The sequence below is a fragment of the Dermacentor andersoni genome, chromosome 5 (assembly GCF_023375885.2).
Source record: "Dermacentor andersoni chromosome 5, qqDerAnde1_hic_scaffold, whole genome shotgun sequence".
NCBI lineage: Eukaryota > Metazoa > Arthropoda > Arachnida > Ixodida > Ixodidae > Dermacentor > Dermacentor andersoni.
In genome coordinates this window covers 142,511,230-142,532,662 of record NC_092818.1, presented here as the reverse complement: position 1 = coordinate 142,532,662, position 21,433 = coordinate 142,511,230, and the positions used below count along the sequence as shown (strand labels likewise).

At 42.3% G+C, this 21,433-nt stretch overlaps 1 protein-coding gene across 3 annotated transcripts in view; it reads right to left on the bottom strand.

The window, feature by feature from the left end:
* Positions 1-21,433, bottom strand: part of LOC126531306 (glyoxylate/hydroxypyruvate reductase A-like) — a 33,614-nt gene that overhangs the window by 659 nt on the left and 11,522 nt on the right. For 2 of the 3 annotated variants that reach the window (XM_050178797.2, XM_050178795.2), the window contains exons 7-10: positions 17,205-17,322; positions 10,024-10,091; positions 8,888-8,972; positions 6,462-6,506 (exon numbers count right to left, since the gene is read on the bottom strand). In XM_050178797.2, the coding sequence (XP_050034754.1) occupies positions 6,462-6,506; positions 8,888-8,972; positions 10,024-10,091; positions 17,205-17,322 (316 nt within the window). Of the gene's footprint in view, positions 1-6,461; positions 6,507-8,885; positions 8,973-9,814; positions 9,881-10,023; positions 10,092-17,204; positions 17,323-21,433 lie in introns of those variants that run through there. The other variant, XR_008612647.1, reaches the window with a different exon arrangement.

Sequence of the window (21,433 nt, the reverse complement as noted above, 5' to 3'; positions counted from 1 at the left end):
TGTCATTAAATGTCAGCAGATACCCAAAAATAAAAGTCAAAAATAAATATTTCCTTGAATGTAACCCAACTACATGAAACCTGACACAGATGATTCACTTTTTCATCAATGACAGTTGCAACTCCTTAACTTGGCATGGTTACGAGCTCCCAGCTATAATTATTTATGGGGCTTTATGTCCAAAATCTAACAGCGAGCTGCGAGAAACACTGCAGTGAAAGGCTCTTGATTAATTGACAACAGAGAATACACCTAAATGTAAGTGCACAAGCATTTCTGCGTTCTAACTCCATTTAAACCTGTTCATGATGGCCTCAGCTTACAATTAATAAATTAGAGCTTCGCAAATTTTGTGTTAAGTGGTACAGTGTTTTCCCCAGTGCCTTCATTACACCATAACATTCACAAAAAGAGAAAGTTCAATATGATGGTAAAGCTGCACTAGGTGAAAAGACAGTAAAAACGCTTTTAGTAGTTAGTGATTGTACTCTTGCAAGTGCCTTGCACTATGCCACAATTTGATCCAGTGGTACTCCAATAACTTGAACACAAGCTGCCAACACAGATTCCTGATTTTTTAAACCTCTCATGTATACTTAGTTTCATACATAATGTTATCTATTTATTACATGCAAGGCGTCGGAGATCGGATACTATTTGCAAATGAACAAGACTGACACAGCTCATGATGTGCGCTTGCGACCATAACAGAGCATGTCGCATACAGGAAGCACAAAAATGCACAAATAATATGTGGTTTGACATAGCCTTTCCATTGCAAATCGTAGTTGTAGTATAGACCAGAATTTTGCAGTGCTTCTGGGGGCATCCATCTTGTTATACTGCTCGGCATGTTGTTAGCACATTCCCAGCCCATAAATAGACTGCAGGATGTGCATGCGCCAAGAACATGTTCAGCAGTATCCTTTTCGCTGGTTCACCTGTTCCCGCAGTCCCCAGAAGCATTGCAAAATTCTGGTCTATATGAAGTAGTTGATACGTAGAAATTGTTGCAGTTCATGAACAACCGCACTGTGAAACATGCGGAGCAAGACTTTTGTGACAGCACTACTTGCACACTTGTGCAGCATCACCTGCTATGTATAAAATCGAGTATAGAAGATACTTAGAAAAGCACTTGAACAGGACATGTAAAATAATTTGAAGGTCACTGCAACACATTTATAGTAATGGCAACAAATCCCAAATGAGCGAAGTGTACCATGTAGTTTGTTGTTAAAGAGAACAATCCAATGGGCGGCTCTCACTTTTCCACCACAAGTGCCAGCTGAAGCTGTGTCAATGCACTGCACACCTGTGTAGAGAGGTGCCAGTACCACCAACCACAAAGTCATCTTCTGCATAGTCTGGTGATTGTATACTTACCAGGGTGGAAACAGGCACATGTTCTGCACTCATGAGTTCACTACAGCAACGGACTACACTGTATGGTACAGTGGCAGCTACTACAGTCGAGTGCCATTAATTCGACCCTGACCGATGTCCCCCTTTACAGTCATTTTCGCCGCGGTAGAATTGTGTGATGCAGTAAAGAATGCAAATGCCACGAGAGCTGTTTTGGTTTCGTATCCATTGCACCGCACAAAAAATTTGAGCCAATTTTCCCAAAAAAAAAAAGAAAAAAAGAGAGAAAAGGTGTGTGTTCATCATCATCAGCCTCTTTTAAGCCCACTGCAGGACGAAGGCCTCTCCCTGCGATCTCCAATTACCCCTGTCCTGCGCCAACCAATTCCAACTAGCGCTTGCGAATTTCTTAATTTCATCACCCTACCTAGTCTTCTGCCGTCCTCGACTGCACTTCCCTTCTCTTGGCACCCATTCTGTAACCCTAATGGTCCACCGGTTATCTAACCAACGCATTACATGACCTGCCCAGCTCCATTTTTTTCTCAATGTCAATTAGAATATCAGCTATCACCGTTTGCTCTCTGATCCGCACCGCTCTCTTCCTGTCTCTTAACGTTACGCCTAACACTCTTCATTCCATCACTCTTTGTGTGGTCCTTAACTTGTTTTCAAGCTTCTTTGTCAGTCTCCAAGTTACTGCCCCATATGTTGGGACTGGCGGAACACACTGATTGTACACCTTCCTTTTCAATGATAAGGGTAAGTTTCCAGTCGGGAGCTGACAATGTCTGCCGTATGTGCTCCTACCCAATTTTATTCTTCTGTAAATTTCCTTCTCATGATCAGAATTCCCTGTGAGTAATTGACCTAGGTAAACATACTTCTTCACAGACTCTAGAAGTTGACTGGTGATCCTGAACTCTTGTTCCCTTGCCTGGCTATTCATCATTACCTTTGTCTTATTCATATTAATCAACCCCACTCTCTATGTTAAGGCCCTCAATCATTTGTTGTAATTCGTCTCCAGTGTCTCTCGTCTCCAGTTGTAACTCGTCTCCTGAAGAGGACAATGTCATCTGCAAACCAAAGGCTGCTGAGATATTCGCCATTGATCCTTGCTCTTAAGTCTTCCCAGTTTAATAGCTTGAATACTTCTTCCAAGCATGCAGTGAATAGCATTGGAGAGAATGTGTCTCCTTGCCTGACCTCTCTCTTTATATGTATCCTCCTACTTTTCTTGTGGAGAACTAAGGTAGCTATGGAATCTTTGTAGATATTTTCCAAGGTATTTACATAAGTGGCCTGTGCTCCTTGATTATGTAATGCCTCTATGACTGCTGGTATCTCTATTGAATCAAATGCCTTTTCGCAATCTACGAAAGCCATATAGAGAGGCTGATTGTACTCAGCGGATTTCTCGATTATCTGATTAATGTTAATGACAAGGATGTGATCCATTGTAAAGTATCCCTTCCTTAAGCTAGCCTGTTCCCTTGGTTGACTAAAGTCCAGTGTTGCCGTTGTTCTATTAGAGATTATCTTGGTGAATATTTTATACAGTACTGGAAGTAGGCTAATGAGACCATAATTTTTCAATTCTCTAACATCTCCTTTTTTGTGGATTAGTATAATGTTGGCATTTCCACTTCTCTGGGACCCTTGAAGTCGACAGACAGTTCGTATAAAGGGCCGCCAGTTTTTAAGCATTATGTCTTCCCCATCCTTGATTAAATGGACTGTTAGACCATCTTCTCCTGCTCCTTTTCCCCATTTCATGTCTTGCAAGGCCCTTCTAACTTCATCGCTAGTTATAGAAGAAGCCTCTGTAACCTGTTCATTACTACTTCCAATGGAGGTAAAGGTATCGTGGCTGCTCTGGGTACTGTACAGGTGAGTACAGAATTTTTCCGCTGCTTTTACTATATCTTCAGAATTGCTGATGATATTACCCTGCTACCTTTCAGTGCATACATCCTAGCTAGTCCCATACCAAGTGTTCTTCCCACTGATTTCACACTGCGTCTATTTTTCACTGCTTCCGCAGTCTTCCTGACGTTATAATTTTGAATATCTATTATTTTCTCCTTGTTGATAAGCTTTGACAGTTCCGCGAATTCTATCTGATCTCTTTAAGTTGGACACTTTCATTATTTGTTGTTTTTTATTAGCTGCTTTGTTACTTAGGAGAGCTTAGCTACTGGTTGCCTTGGTGCCTTACCTCCAACTTCAATTGCTGCTTCTGAAGCCAGCCTAGTTACAGTTTCATTCATCACCTCTGTCATCTTTATCTCTCTGTTCTAAGGCTGTACACTTTTTTGCAAATACCAGCCTGAAGTGGTCTGCTTTTACCCTTACTGCATCTAGGTTGGCCTGTTTCTTCTTGACCAATTTTACTCTTTCTCTCTTCAAATTGAGGTAAATCCTAGACCTCACTAACCTACGATCACTGCACTTTACCCTACCTAACACTTCTACATCCTGCACTATGCTGGGATTGGCAGAAAAAATGAAATCTATTTCGTTTCTTGTTTCAACATTAGGGGTTTTCCAGGTCCATTTTCTGTTGCTATGCTTCCTGAAGAAGGTGTTCATTATTCGCAGCTTATTCCTTTCCGCGAATTCTACCAGCATCTCTCCTCTATCTTTCCTAGAATCGAAGCCGTAGTTGCCAATTGCTTGTTCACCAGCCTGCCTTTCCCCCCTTTTGCATTGAAGTCGCCCATCACAGTATAGTGAGTTTGCACTTTTCTCGTCGCTAATTCAACATCTTCATAGAACTGATCCATTTCATCATCATCATGACTGGAGGTTGGGGCGTAGGTTTATACTACTTTTAATCTATACCTCTTATTAAGTTTTATTACAACTACTTCTACCCTCTCCTTAAAGGGACCCTGAAACGATTTTGACAATTTTCTACAAACGTACTGAGTCGTTAGAGTAGGTCCTTCTGATCATTAATTGGTGCATCTAAGTGCTCTGCGTAAAGCGTGTAATTTATTATAACGTTTCAAAAAATGCCCGTCACAGCCGATCGCAGCACACTGCATGGCGGAATTTTAAGCCGCCCCTACCCATATGATGCAAATCACCCATATGACGTCAGTGGGGCAAGCTATCCGATTGGCTGACCAGGGTGCATGATCGATAATTTTTCCAACTTTGTGGTAAACAAATGATGTTCGTAATAGTTGTAATGTTAGTTCACTTGTTTTTATAAAAAGAAAGTAACGTAAAGGGAATGCACAAGAACAATCTTTCAGTACACTTAAGCACTTCCGGCACACAGCAAGTGTCATCTGCTTGTGTTACAACGTGCTCCGTTTTTGACGAGAGCTCCGCCGTCACTGCCGGTCTGTCTTTTCGCAAGCGCAATGATTTTACTTTGTTGCGTTGTGGACTGCAAACGTAGTGACTGGCAATATGTCAAGCCGCGACATCTTGTCCCTCTGCAAGCCAGTAGACGAGCGGACTGGCTGTAGCGCATCGGACTGCCGCTATCCAATCAGTGCCAGGATTTGCATGTTTGCAGCCGTCACTTTACACCGGAAGATTACTAACACAATAGCATTTTGCGAATTCGGTATTAGGGAAAATGCAATCGCAAGTGACCCGGGCCTGGCCATATCCCCTTGCGCGTCGTATCATGGGATGAACAGAAGCAACGTTTTTAACTAAAAACGTTGACAGAAGCGCAAATGTGAATGGTCTGCAAGGTGCAGCCACCTGGTGGCATAGAGCTCAGCCAGACACAGTAGCAGTAACGAAATGTATTCTTCTTTACTGCTGGTGTAAATTTTTCGCAGAAGCGTAATCGTTAACACGTTTTTGTAGATGTTTAAAATGTTTTACACTTGGTTAGAGCAATATTAGCTTTTTCTTTGGCTGGTTAAGCTCTGCGCCAACGGGTGGCTGGACCGCGGAGACCTATCAGGCAGCTAACGTATGTCTACGCTAAAGTTCCTTCATCAGCTTGAGTTTATGCCTCCACCGTTCTGTCGATATATTCAGGTAGTGTGTGGTTACTGGAACACCAGACACGTTCAGCGCTGCGACAGAATGCTCGCAACGCACGCTGCTTCGATAGCTCTCACTTGGGGTTGACGGCCAAGCGGCTAGCGGAGAGGTTCCGCGCGGGCAGGGGCGGGCTCCAAAACAACCGGAAGTGGACAATGTGACGTCGCATCGTGATGCAGAACCAGTGAAGATGGAGCTTAGCTCCGATCACTCGGCGAACGAGTTGAGGAGGAAAAGCATGGCTAGGGAGGAGGGTAACTTGAAATCGCTTGTAGCTCCATTAATACGTAACGCTTCCCTTAAATTGTTGTGCGAATGTTCTACTTAAGCTGTACCCTACGTGCCTACAAAATTTGTCCGAACCATTTCAGGGGCCCTTTAATGCTGTAGAATTCGTCAATGTTGCTCGCTATGTCCTTATGGATTAGTAATCCTACTCAGTAATGCTTCTTATCTGGAAGTCCTCTATAGCAGAGGATGTGGCCATTTGTAAGCACTGTATAAGCCTCACCAGTTTTTCTAACCTCACTAAGGCCAATGATATCCCAAACAATGCCTGATAGCTCCTCAAGGAGTCCTGCTAAGCTAGCTTCACTTGAGAGAGTTCAGGTGTTAAATGTTGCCAGGGTCAGTTCTTCCTAAGGCAGGCCAAAAATAGGCATTTTTGACAGGAGATGGGGCTTGTTCTACGCATTCATTGTTTCCTAAGCTCTGCCGGGACAGACTCTAACACTACAGTGGTCGCTATAGGGGGTCCTCATATGGGCCAGGCACGTGCGTGCTCACTGGTCAAGTTCGAATTATCCGGCAAAGGCCAATTTCAGTATCAAAATAACGATAGTTTAGGCCCATAGAATTTCATGGGTGCTAGTCAGGACCTTCGGTCGGGATTGAATTACCCGAAAAATCAAAATAACCGGAGTCGAAATATTGAAAGTCTACTATACTGACCACTGTAAGCACAGGCCATACACTACTGCACTGTGGCTATTTGCCATTACTTGTTGCTAATTAACATGAGTAATGTGTAGCAAAGCTGCACTACTGTTAACCAAATGAGTAATGAAAATACTTACTTCTTGTGGCCTAGAGGGGCCAGACATGTGGGGTGTGACAATGACCTACAATGACGAAAGACATAAGTAAGTAAACTGAAATAACAAGTGGAAAGCTGAATCTTGACATCAACTATCTTAAAGGGGCATGAAAGGCTACAGCAGTAAAATGCAGTCTTCAAAAATATCTCTGCATTTCTGTCCCAGGTGATGACACAGTCGGTAAGAAAATTACAAATGAAGATAGCATTTCATCTAGCAAAGTGAGCAGCAGCATCTTATTTAGATGTTATAGCACAGTGCAAGAACACTGTGCTAGGCCAACAACCTTAGGAGCCATGCTTCCTGAGGTGCTTTTGTATGCAATCACACCAGCAACTGATAGAGGTCACATGGCTGGCTACAACTGGCACCCAAGAAACAACTTGCGTGTCAAAAGATGTTCACATCGGTAAACATGATCTGCCTGTTGCCACACCGAAATTTATCAGGATTGGTGCTGCTGTTTAGTCTGCTAGCACCACTATCGCCATATAAAATAACTATCAGCCTATTCCGACATCCTGCTTTAGACACGAAACAGTTGCGTTTCAATCAAAGCAACCTGTTATAACCAACTTGGACGTGTGACCTCAAGGGCTCACTAGTGTGAATGCACCCTCTGTGCGAACTGTGGGGCCGAACACAAAGGGGTACCACCCTCTCTGAAGAATAGACTATCAGGCTTGTTGGTGCATGATGAATAACGTGAAGTGCGCTTGCAGTGCACTTGACAACGCTTGCAGCGTTACCATGCGCTGCAATTTCTTTTCCCTCCCACAAATAAAGCCAGTGGTATGAAGAGTTATCACAAAGTTCTACTGCAGAAAAATTTAGTAATATTGGGCAGACAGCATGTTTTGTGTATGATGGCAAGAGCCACTACAACTACAGTAGAACCTGTTCATACGTCATTGAAAAAAGTGCGAGAAAGAATGTACTAACTGGGAAGAAGTACAATCTGAAGCCACAAATAACATTTGGCACACTAAATTTTAGTTGGCATCTATGTAATACGAAATGTCGTGCGAAACGTTGCAGAACAAAATGCCGATGCATACTGAGCTGGTAGCACCCGAGACTGGAGTTGTTTTTCCAGCTTCGGCAAGCTTTCGTTTGTGCTTGTTGAATTCGGCCTGGGTTAGCAGCTTCTTCGGGTGGGGCCTTTTGGCAGAAAAATTTGAGGTGCCCTTTTGGTGAAAATTATTGTGGCATGAGGCGCCGGCGCACGTCGAGCTGGTGGGGCGCGAGCAGCCTGCTTTGTAACTTTTCTATTGCATAGTGTTTTAAGATGGCAACACGAAACCGTAACAAAATTGAGATGATGAGCCATAGAGTGAAACATAATGCTCACTTCGCACCAGCTGCATGTTTGGGTTATCGCCTGTTAAAAGCCTGCAGTATGCTTCCCACGGCACTACTCCACACGCGCTGTGAAACACAGGTGAAGATGCTTACTCCAATACGGTTAGCGGTGATAACTGCGAATGTGATAAACGACAACCCACGAGGAGATTTGCTGGTACCGAAACAGGAACTTGAGTGTGTGTCAGTATTTTCACGACACAGGTAGGTGTGTAATGCAGGGAAGCTGCCATGGCAGGCACCTACTACTTTCGATTACGCGTGCCTCATGCCTTTTCTTGTTCTCATGGGATCTAGCGGCCGGAAAATGTAGAATATGATCGCAGTTTGCCGAAGTACTGAACGTCGGTGCCGAATGACTGCGTTTTCTGGAAGCGTATTAACCAGTAAAGGGAAAGCGCAACTGTATGGGGGATCATTTTTGATGTTGTCGATCACGAACATTGGTGGTGGGAAATGGTACAAAACAGGGTTGCATCATTGAGGTTTTACTGCATAATGCACCACCTATCCAGTTGTACCTTAAAAAGATTTTAGTACACCAAATGCATATTCGCAGAAACTCTCTCCTCTTCAACATGGAATCCAGCTGTAGTCAGTCACTCACTCTTGTAAATTGTTTTGTATGTGTATCTACACGACTACTGTACCCTTAATTGTCTTGGGTCATATATAGTTACAACTGCGAACAAATTAAAACAAACATCTACTGTCCCAATAAGTTTCAATTATATAGCATGAGTTACATGCATAACCTGCAACTATTCACAATATTGATACTGCAGCATTTAAAAGATTTAGCAATTATTAAACAGGGATGCAATATTGAATAGTAACAGCATATTACTCGTTCCTATTTGGGAAGTCGACCAGTTTAATTATTAAAAAGTGTTTCAAAATTATGTTACAAATGCCTGCTCAAGCTCTGAATTTACTAATTCAAAAGAAAGAAGGTGGTGATGGCTAACCAGGGCTGGAACAAGTTGACAGGACACACAACATTACGCTGTCTAGTCAAAAAAAGAAAATATTAGCAGACTTACATCCTGAGTTGCCCAAAGAGGACTTGATGTAGGCAGTGGCTCGACTTCAAAGACATCAAGCATGGCCCCTGAGATCCACTTCTCCCTACAAGACAAGGCTCTAGTCAGTTTGGCTCCCACGTGTGGGAAGTATGTTGGCATGCTATTATCCTTTAAAGGGGAAATCAGGCAAATTTGTGGGAAGTATGTTGACATGCTATTATCCTTTAAAGGGGAAATCAGGCAAATTTAAATCCCCAAAGAAGTTATATCATAGATATGTTCATTTTGTCTTAGCCTATGAAGACAAATCAGCATGAGGTGAATGTATTAATTTGGTGCAGAGTTAATGGAAATGTCCGTGCATATTCAAAATTTCTCATAGAGAGCACATGTGATATATGTGGTCTCATTCTCTTCATATTTTATGACACACGGCAAGCTTTCCCATTACATTTTTGCATTTGCATATTGCATATTCCATTTTTGCATATTGCATCATCCAAGCCATATGGTCAGGCTCTCTCCCTCCTCACTCATCAAGAAAAGAAAAAGCTTCTTTGTCAAGCTATTAGTGGACCATTAGACAGTGAAATGCGTCAGTCAGTTTAGATGTAGGAAAACACGGGTCAATTTAAATCCCGTAATGTTTATGGAATCACTGGATTATCCTTTTAAAAGTTTTGCATGGGAGTTATGAACACCCCAAAAGAGAACCAAATATAGAGAAAGAGCACCTCTTCAAAACATAACAATCACTGCCACAAAATTCGTCTACCTGAATGAATGTCTCATTCAACATAGTAGTACACAACCGCAATATTCACCACCATTTCTCAGATTCAAGAAGCTGAGATGCAGTTTGTCTATTAAAATGAGGCAAAGCCCATAACAAGGGCGCAAACAACTATTTAATGGATGAAAAAAAAATTTTCCATGCATCCTTACTGAAGAACACACTGTGAAATGTTGCAGCTGTTCTGGCTGTCAGGTCAGTGGGTTCAGATGCAAGTACTAAAAAATGAATGAGCATTCTTTATTTAACTGGCAAAGCTTAGCAAAGAAGTAAAACTTGCTACGCAACTTTGCAAACAAACTATACCAATCCTGTATACTTAAGTTATAGTCTACACTATACAACATCGACTCAAACTCACTTCAGAGCATTCAGCAGGCAGCCCTCAGAGATTACATTCCCGCGACCAATATTGATGAACACGGGGCTCTGTGCAAGGAAATGAATGCAAATTAAAGGAATTGAAGTACCAAAGCTGAAAAATAAATGAAGGTTACAAAGCTCTACATTGAAGCTGTGACAACAGCCACTGCGAGATATCCTATTCTAAATTATAAAAGCAACCATTAGCGAAACATTAAGCAACATTGAGTGAAATAAAGCGACAACAAAATGTTTAAGTGACAATAGCTGTGATACGACAGTTTCTGAGCAACTTGCATTTGTGCTAACGCTTAAGGGGGCACTGAGTTTGTTTCCATTTTTTTTTAAAGAAATACCAAAAAATAAAGAAGCAAACGTCAGAAATTCCTTCAGCTCTGAACTCATTCATAGCAAAAGCAGCATTCTCCCACAGTGAAGATCACCAACTTGTTTTTGTTTGCTTGCTTTTGCCCTCAAATAATTGAGCCCACTCATTATGGGGGAATAAACAAGAGGCCCGCAGTGGTTGGTTCAGAGGGGGAGTGGGGGGGGGAATTATGCATTAATGTAAGAATTTGAAAAAAAGCACCATATTTGAAATATATAAGTGGCAATTAAAAGTTTGTGGTAGTACAGAAAGTAATGCAAGTTCAGACAAATAATTTATGACTTCATCTTCCTTATGACGTATGTAACTTCCTTTCTGTTTGGTATAGTAATGCGTGTGGTAGGATAAAAAAACATGCAGACTTCAGCACTTTAAGACAGGTTTATAGGTTTATAGTAATACTTTGCATGCAAAGTTGAAGGGGGAGCCGGCCGCTTTTGCTTCACTACATCTATTACTTTGTTATAACAATTGGCTGCCAGGAAAGGTTGGGGTGTGCTGTCAGTAACCAGTGGGTAAGCCAATCCATAAGCACACTGTGCACCATTGAAGGACCCCATTAGATAATTTTTTTTTTTCCACACATTCATCAGTGAGACGACTGTTTCCTGTCATGCAGCCTGTCAATACTAATACATCTTCACTGTCGTCATGCGTGTAGAAGTAACGGCGCAGCAGATCTTTGTGCTTCGTGAGCATGCCAGCAAAGTTCTGCAAGCCCCTGACCTCGCATAATGCTCATCGCTGTACACATGTGGACGCTTATACACAACAAAAGGCATTTCTTTTTGGTGGCATCCAGTGACAGGCATTGTGCTAAATCGGAGGCTAGCAGCGCTCCACTGACATATTCAAGAAACGCTGATAAGCCAAGCGATCGCCAAGAGAATGAGCAGTGGTCATATCGTGAATCAATTTTATTTTTTATTCTTATCATCTATAACATAAAGTGCTCAATCCCCATAATAGAGGTGGCATGGGTTTGCCATAGCCAATGACGAAGTACAAGAAAGAATGGAAAATTAAATGGATCATAATAAAATACATTTCTTGGCTGTGTATGAGCAACAGGTTACTGTGGCCACTGTTAGACGCTGCAATATGCCACAGTTAGATGGCACAGCACGTATCACATATAACTTCATACTACAAGCCACACACTTCTTCAGTCAAGGCATATCATGCCATGTGCATGAGAGCACAGGAGCGCATGGGAGCCAGTGGCATTGGCAGAGTGCAATACACAGCAGCAACCACTGACTTACCAATGCGGCCGATTTGGTGCGTTGGTAGGATTTTTGAACTGCTAATTCAGACAACTTAGAAGCAGCATTACAAGCCATCACATTTCAACCTAAGTGGCTCTAAATGGTCTGTAGATCTTCATTCTGAACATAAACAAGTTAATTATATCTAGTTAAAGCAAACTTTTGCTTCATTAGACCATAGACCAATGTATGGGTCTCCATAGAAACTTCATGAGGCACTAAGATTACTTCGTTTATGTTTAATTTGCTATAACCCATTTCATTTAACAAGGTTTCAGTGTTATATTAATTTTACTTAGTTCAAATGTATAGTCAATACAAGATATACCACACATGAAGGGGATGACAAAATGGTTCAATATATAGATAATATGAAATACTAAATTTGCCTATCTGAAGCTTATCTGAAAGCTCCACATGTCTCGAAGTTTCCTGATATTGTGAAAAGCAGAAATTAGTGGATTTATTTTTGCAAGGTTTTGTTGAATGCATAAAAATTTACTTAATTTACTGTGATAGCAATTATAGGGGCACTCCACGGGAATTCCCACACCATTGCTATGAAGTTCTGTCCAAAGTCTAAGTGTGATAAGAACCTGTTGTGCCTCCCGGCACCGTACATAACCCATGCTGTAGGTGTGAGGGAAAGCGTGAGAGGGTGAGCCAAGAAGGATGGTGGCTTGACATGTGCAGTCTTCCTCCTCGCCCAGTGTTGTGTGCAAAAGAGCATGGGGAGGCAAAGGCAGGCTGGTGAGTACGCTAGCCTGGATGTTGCTGTGCATGGCACGAATGAGTATGGCCATGTAACTTGGAAGTAACTTGTGGCGGGTGCAAAGACTGCCTGAGTCAAGAGAGCTTGCGGCTTCATGTGCGCTATGTTCTCAAGCACCTAGTATTGATAATCAGACACATTGAAGCTAGAGGCATCACGAAGCGTTTACTGGCCACTGCTGCTGCTCTTCATCATGCCAACGTTCTGACAGTGAACATCTGCAGTTATCGAGTGAGATGTGTTCATGTTTGCTTATGCACAGGTGACACCATGCTTGTTAATTTAATTAGTATGAAAATGTTTACTGCAGTCTATACAGATGATAAACCTACTTACCTTACTTCATATAGCTGTCTAATAATTTGATACTGCAAGCAATGCTTCACCTTTCGGGCAAACCTGTTGCTTCTTTTGCACATGAATGCCAGAAATGACTCATGCTGCAGAATGGTCTTCGATATACTACCGTATTTACTCAAATCTAATGCGCACCTTTTTTTCCGATAGAACAGGTCCAAAAATTACATGCACATTAGAATTGAGTGTGACGCTAAATCCGCGTTACCATATCACCATTGGCATTCGGAAAATGGCCGGCTCGTACGCGCTTCTAGCCTAGCTGCCGTAGCTTCCTCCATATGCATACCTCCATGTTGTACGTGTAACCAGGCGCTAGTGTAACCTAGTCTACCACCTGTCTTCCCGTTTTCTGCATTTATTCAATCAGCATGGAAACGCCGACTGCGAGGACATGCTGAGTCCACTATGATGCCACATTTAAAAGGAAAGTTATCATGTGTGCGGAGATGGATGGAAATTGGGCCGCATCACGGGCGTTTGGAGTACCCGAAACTTGCGTGCGGGACTGGCGCAAACAGAAGGAGAATATTTTCGCCAGCAAAGCAACAAGGAAGGGTTTAAGTAGACCGAAGCAGGGCCGGCCGCTTCGCCGAAATAGAAGAGCTGCTCACAGAATACGTGCAAGAGCAGCGAGCGGCACAGCAGCCTGTGACAACCAATCTGCTCAAAGTACGAGTGATGCAGTTAACCCTACAGAAAGGGCTAATGCGGAGTGACTTCAAAGTGAGCAGGTGCTGGCTATCAAACTTGTCATCGACGTGGAAATTCTGGCCGGCTGCACGTTTTCCATTCTGTTCGGCGTATGCAACAACTTGAAGTTTGAATGCAGCATCGTACGTGGTTAAGCGTTTTTTCTTTTCCATCGCAAGCGGTTGTGCTATAGGCAGTCGTCAAAATGAACGGCGGCACAAATGATCAATGGCGCCGGCGAGAAAAGCGACAAGATCTCCCAGATAGTGCCGCACGCCTGAAGCTCGCAGACAGCGCCACGTGACGAAGAAGCAGGACAGCTATTGCCATCTGGTGGCTCCCACGAAATACGCCGTACGTGAGACGTGACGACGCTGTCATTTGCTGGTGAGATTTTTTTTTTTTTTTCAAAATTTGGGCTGCCAAATTGGGGGAAGCGGTCCTTACACGAGCGCAGCCCTTAAGTCGAGTGTGGCGAGAAAAACCATATGTCGCCTTGAAGAAGACAAGTGCACTTGTCAAAACATTGGCTCCTGCTTTCACCTTGTCCTCGTTTTGCTCATCATATTGAATTTCCATCTCCCACCTTCCCCATGTTTGCGTCAGTACTGCAGCACACTAAGAAGTTTTAAAATATTTTGTGCCTGCAAATCATTCTGCAAAGCAATCTTTAAGAGATTCTAGAATTTTCTATTTCCAAAGTTCCATGTGTCCCACAGCATATGCTTACTTAAAGAAAATGGCTCACAAGTTCCTGATGATGGCAGGGCGAAACCCGGGTTTCGCCCTGCCATCTGCTAGCCACCTGGTTAGCTCAGATGGTAGAGCAGCTGGCCCGGGAAGGCGGTAGTCCCAGGTTCAAGTCACGGACAAGGGCGAATTTTTCTTCAACTACAAGGCTTTTCTTTCGAGTAACCCAAATGGGTTTCCTTTGTAGCAATTGCTACAATTGGGTGTATGTCTCATTTTCGCTTATTTAACTCTTAGAATCTGTGCGAAGTGCAACAACTGGCATTAAATGCCAAGTGCTAAATTCTAAGGCATTAAATGTGCGACAGCAAAGTGGTTAACGCATCTGGCTGATAAGTGCTCATTGCTGCAGTGAAACGAATTTGAATCCCAGACGAGGTGGTGGTGGTCGTGGACAAATTTTTCTGTTTCTTTGCCCTGTGTCAGTGGTGAAGCTCAGGATTAGAAAGCAGCCTGATGAAGACACAATAATGTAAATGATGACAATGATCCCCATTAGTGTAATGGAATAGATGGACGGACAAGCAAACCTAGTTTCGAAGCCTTGACTGTTCTCTCAGCAATAAAAAGGAATGTAGGGCACAAGCTTTGTAACAACAGATGATGATTAAGTGGTGAAATTCACAGTAAGACTAAATTTCCTAAATTTTTAAATAGAAGCCAGCTAAAGTGTTCCTACCAGCAAAAAATTTGGTGAGGTCTAGTAAAATGCGCATGAATTTGTGGAAAAAGAATGTACATTTTATCAGTCCTAATGACATTCAATTCAATTCAACTGAGTTAATTTTCCAGAAAAATTCCAGGAAGAAATTATGGGTAAAAAGTGAAATCAACTGCCTTGATGAGACCCATAATGTCCTACTAAGCTGCAAGTGATGACGCAGGCAAATTACAATGACTATGCAATGACAGTAGAGGAACACGGAGCAGAGAAAAAGCAAAAGCAAAGCAATACAGCTGTCATTCTAGCACAAAAAAAGAAAGAATTTGAAAAAAAAAATGTGGGAATAGGTAGTAACTATGTTTTCACATACACTTACGCGACACTGCAACAGCGTACATGCAATGACAAGAGAGGTACATAAAGCAGATAAAACAGGAAAAGAAGGTAGCCAATACAGCGTATACCTTAGTATGCACAAAAAAAAAAACTTGTGGCAGAAAAAAGAAAAGAAAGAAAGAAAGACTGGGAATATGTATTAATGGTATGCTTTTATGTAAATATATGAAACAATACAAAATACATACATACAAAGACAATGTAATGACAAAAGAACAAGAAGCAGATAAAAGAAGTGGCTCAAAACAACAAAGCAATGAAACATGATGCTCAGTATTCAACTGGTATGAGCATTTTATGTGAAACCATCATGACAGCTCCAAAGATGTCGGTTGCAGTGCTACAAAAAGCCTTGTTGGCTTGACTATGCTGTGTTTTTTCAGAATGTTAACTCCCTTTGGTTCGTGCATGGTGTGCATTGCCAAGTAGATGCACACTAAAAGGCCAAGTGTGGAGTGTGAATCTAGATTTCTGTGTGGGCATGCTATTTGTAGATACGGTAGACTCTCTTTTAAACGGAACCTCAGGAGACCAGGAAAACTGGTTCCGCTTAACAGGAGTTCCAGTTACTGAGACATTGCAAAGAGCATTGCATGAATACAAAAGCAACCAACCATGAAGATGGTGTTCTGTTTAAGCAGCACTCCGTTCAAGCGATTTCTGTTTATTGAGCTTACACTGTACTAGTACTGCAGCCTTTACAAGCTGACTATTCTGCAATACAGATGTATGTGTTTGTGGGAGGAGGGCCTTAGTATTACAACCTGTGACTTGGAGCTTTTTTTGTTTGGCAGGTCATCTGGCATAGCTAAGTATGCTCTTCACTGTGCCCTGCCTTTGAAATGTCTGGGCTTTTCTCAGGCATAAGTGCTGAAGTTTGTTATACGTTGGTGGCAAAGTATAACTTTATGTGCTTCTCAGTTAGAACCCGACAAGATCATATTACTTTGGTTCTGTTTGCTCATCTGGGGACAGGTCTGCCGATGATCTTAAACCATGGGCAAGTGCACAAAAGCTTCTCGCAACCCTGCAGCAGTCATCATTGGTGCTCTCATTGTGGTTTCACATGAAGCACTTGTGCCTATTCGAAGACGCTTAACATATTGCGATCTGGGCTGATAAGATTCCCATGTTTTTCCTTGAGTTCACGTGCATCTCATGGTACTTCACAAATTTCTTGGCTAAAGGAACACTAGTTGATTCTAATAAAAAAATTCTGGATATTTAGCCTCTCTCTCAATGTCACCACATGATTATCTCCTGCTGTTACAAAGCTTGTACCCTGCAGTCCTTTTTATTACTAAGACAGCAGTTAAGGCCTCAAAACTTGCTTTGCTTTGTCCCTTCGTGTTATGATCCAAGATGGGTTCAAACATGATATTAATAAATAAAATAAATATAAAACCACATGCCTGTTAAGCAAAATAAAAATCTACCAAGGTGACACAACTTGCAAAGCTGCATCACCACTCTGTGCAGTCCATGAAGACCAAAAAAAAAAAAAAAAGAAAGCTTACAATTGCATAGTATATTAATAGCCCACCAGCACTGTATTAATAGCCTGCCAGCCAGACTGAAATCAGTCTGGCTGGGAGACACTTGAAGTTAGACTAATTATGTAAACAATAATCATCTAGGTTTGTACATCAATCCAATGTTCTGGAGTCATTCTGATTTCTTAACAGTGGCAACTTAAGAAACTGGCGTTGTAAGGAGTGACATCGTGAAACTGCAGCAGCTTCACGATGAAGGTGTCTGGAGAACCCTGCAGCGTAGGGCTGAATTTATTAAACCTAGCTGGTTGGTGTCTGTGTAAACAGTCTCATTTATAACAACAGCTTACCAGAGACAGCGCTGTATAACATACCTTGCCAAGAAAATTGGTACTCACGTTCTTGCACTGCCTCAGGACATCCCCATTGAGGATGCCAATGGTACTCGGGGTGCTGGGGAGTGCATTGACCAGGTAGTGACAGTCTTCAAGCAATGAGCTCAGGTCTGGAGAAATTCTGAAACAATCAAGGTACCACTATTGCTGAGAATACCTTGCACTACTCTGAAAAATTCAAAGCTGCAAATCATATGAATGGGTGCAAAAGTGTCCTTTGTCATGAATGTCTTCCCCAAGAACTTTGTATTCAGGTGTTTTGGATAGCTAAGCATAGCGAAGCCTGAGTTACAAGGCAGTGCAACAGGGCGCATGGATGACTTTTTCGGGCTACTTAAAAATGACACCAAAGCCGTGTACCCTAGTATTTAAAAGGATGGTGTGCTTGCATGCCGTTTGAGCTGTTTTAGTCAAGTGCATTTGCATGTTTTATTGAATACTGAGCTCACATGCAAAATTCATTTAAATTTATTATGCGTTTGTTATTGTCACCACAGATTGCCAAGGTGAGTGAGCTGCTGCAGTATATTGCGTCCATGTGACTGCATGATTGACATGTGCCCAATTTTACCCACATATCTCCCTGCATTGTGCCCCAACAACCAAAAAGCAGATGCGAAGTGGACAATGATCGAAATTCAGCATGAGGCGCTGTTCTGAGTGCACTTGGCATCAAACCACATGTATTCTGTCAGACCTCTCGCCTACCTTAGTAAGGAAAGGGTTAGCAAAGCAGAGTTCTGCAGCTCCACATGAACCAATTAATGACAAAGAAGCAAAAGAAACGTTCTGGAAGGCTTTCGGGATAATGGAAAGAGAATTTTCTAACACCTGTGGTACACGTGCAAGCCTAAAAGTGCATTTTTCTCAAAATGCCATTTTTTTGTTTTTAAAATCTTTGATGTGCCTTTTTTAGGAAACTACTAACCACATTACAGTGAAATTCTTATGACTTATAGTACACTGTGTTGACAATAATCTGAAGCTAAAATATTTAAAATTTCTGTCATATTGCAAAAAGAAATTTGCCTCGCCATTCTCTTTTTAAAAGTAAGGAAAAGTGAGAACAATATTTTATCAGATGATGCCTGTACTAACCGAATGCTTTTAGTTTCCCCTTGAAAACAGCAATATGTGGAATATACCTGCCCATTAAATGGTCATCCTGTAAATAGCTTTTTAGAATAAGTACACTAAAATTTGAAAATCAATATAAAGTTTGAAAGATAATTACAGGAAAATATTAAAGGCTCCGTGGCAATAAAGCTACTGAATGTTATGCTGAAGGGCATTCCCCTTCAGCATGCAACAATTCAGATTAACATATGCAGTAGCTATTACAATAAAACGCTAAAAACAAGGTGACCCATTTACCCTACCATCTTGTCTTAAGGTCTGCTGCCATCAGCATGTTTTGCTGCAGCGATGGTGTAGACAAACTGGCCGTAAAATTGGTCTGTCATTTGCTCAACTGCCATGACATCATGGCAGAGGTGAAATTATTTCAATATCTGTATCCTTCACAGGGTGCCTACCAAGTTGACATTTCCAAATTCCCTGAGCTTTCCAGGTTTTCCCTGAATGCCTTTGCAAAATTACTTGCGGGACACAGAACTTTGTTTATGTCAAGAACGGCTGACACTATGTCGCCCGATGCTGTCACTCTCTAGTAAGCATGCTAAAAAATAAAAAACAACTTAATCCAGTTTGAATGGTAAGGAGCAGTCTTCCTTTTATTCAAAAAGAAAACAGAAGGGTGGGGTTAGTAAAATGCATAGCAAATAAAATATGTTTGAAAAAAATGGTAAAGCCCATTCCAAATCGAGTAGAACATTCTCTATGTGCAAATAAAAAGGAGATGCATACAGAAGCAAATATTTTTGAATACGAACTATTTCTATCAACCGATAGCAAGTTCATTGGTATAAGGCCCGAACTTTGTCACAAGTGAGATTCTCTCTCAGCAGCTGGAAAGCCAACCTCAACTGTCCTGACATGCTCACAGCCTGTGCACAACACCTCAGCGTTGTGTTCCACTGCTTTAAAGAGTTTATTTTGGTTAGGATGAGGGACTCCTGCATCATGGCATCAGTCAACAATTTGTTTTTTTGAGCTCAAGCTCCTTTAAAGAAACAGCGGCATGCTTCCTTTCCCGTTAATTTCTCAATGCGTAGATCGTTTCTGTTCTCGTCCTCTTTCCGCTGTGCGTTCGCCCCACAGACCATTTGAAACATCTTCTTAGTCAATTGTATAGTGAGCGTCTGATTTTTTGGACTCCCTAAGGCCCGCGAAAACGTCCCAAAAATCGGGCAGTTCAAAAAAATTAATGCACGTTTTTTACTCTCCTTAACGGCTCAAATCAGCACAGGCACATCCAAAAAAGCTCTGAAGGCCTGCTAGTACACTTATTAGGCATATCGTTGCTCATACTGTGACAGGTGATGGCAGGTGCACGCCTGTGCAATTAAGGAATACATACTGTGTCCCGTGACAATTGCTCCTTCCTATACTCGTAATGCTCCACCGCAATACTTTCGCATATTCTTCACCACGTAATATTGCTGTATTGAGGCGAAGCTGAATTTCAGAAACCAGCATTATCTAACGTGCCGTGCTTACCGAGCTTCGAAGCCAATCGCGAGGGCCACAGAGGCAGTCTGTGCCATTGCTGACAGCGGCGAACTATTTTAATGAAAAACAGGGCAGAGAACAGCAAGAAGCTTAATAGCGAACATCGAAGCAGCTAGGCCTAGCGTTGCAACAGTGGTAGTTACGGCTGCCAGCGGATCTGCGTGCGAGAGCACCGGTTCGAGGTGGCAAGGTAAACAAAATGGCGGCGGCGGTGGTGGCTTTGATTAATGCTGTTTCGAACAGTCTGGAAAATCAGATGGCGAAGGGTTCTCGCGTCAGAAATTTTGAGACGTTCTTGCACACTGACTCTATGGGGTACGCGGTGGTGCCGTGAAGCCGTCCGAATTATCGGGCATCCGGAAAGTCGGCCGTTGACTGCACACTGGTAACCCAAGCGAATTACATGGCATCAAAGAGGATTCATTACGATTCCTCTCTGTTACTCGAGCCAGCATTACCACGACTTTCGTTCCCTTTTAACAAAATTGCTGCTCATTTTCCCTGATAGAAGCACAAATTCCCTGAGTGTTCCCTGAGTATTTCCAGACTATCCGAAATCCCCGAGAATTCCCGGTTGGTGGACACCCTGCCCTCGGGAACTAGTTTTTAAAGTGTGAGGGCACAAAGTGCAGCTGTACAGTGGTTTCGTAGGTGCAGCTTGTACTGAGTTCTTGCGATTCCCCCTCTGTAGAAGTGGGGTACAGGTTGTCGCCTCTATAGCAACGAGGTCCAGTGACACATTGTCACACAGCACTCCTTTTCCTTTGTAATGCACCCAAAGCGGTTACACCAGCTCTAAGAGAGCAATGCAAGACAATTACATGACTAACTTTATCCAATGCATTGCTTGGATTAAAAGACATTTATACAAAAATCAAGACAAACAAATTATATTCAACAGCGTAATTGAGAACAGTTACTCCAAGCAAAAATAACCAATTAGACAGAAACCATTGGGGGATGACTGCCCAAGTCAAGCGAGGCTTTGGGGTGTAAAACTGCTGAGATGCCCACTTGCGTGTGATAGGAGCAGGTGTATAATGGCAATGACAAGATGACAGAGGGTGGCGATGGAATGACGATGACATCACGGATGCGGAATGACAACAGCGTGATAACGACAATGGCAATGATACAACGATCACAAAATGCTGACGATAGAATGGCAACTTTTCTGATCAACAACTGATTAGGCCTGAGTAGATTCTATCAAAATCATGTAGTGGTGAGCTGGTGTGGAAACTTCAAGGTGGCATTGTCGCCTGTTTTAAAGCTAATTGCTTTCTTTTTCGCTTTTTCACTTGTTATCATAGTCTGCAGTTGGTGGTAGGGTGTTGAACTTTCATCGCCAATGTAAAAACCGCAACACAAAGAGCATGCGTGCTCATGCAACCAGGTGTGGGACACGTTCATTGCCGAACGCCAACTGTTATAGCTCTTTCAGCCACATGCGCTGTCCACCAATACTAGTGCTACAGATGTAGTGGTTAACAGGTCTGAACTCTGTGGAATTACGCAATTAAACAATGAACACTAACTAAACGTTCTTATTGCAAGAGGTATATGCCGCCAAGCATGCCATTCATTTAATGAAGCAAATA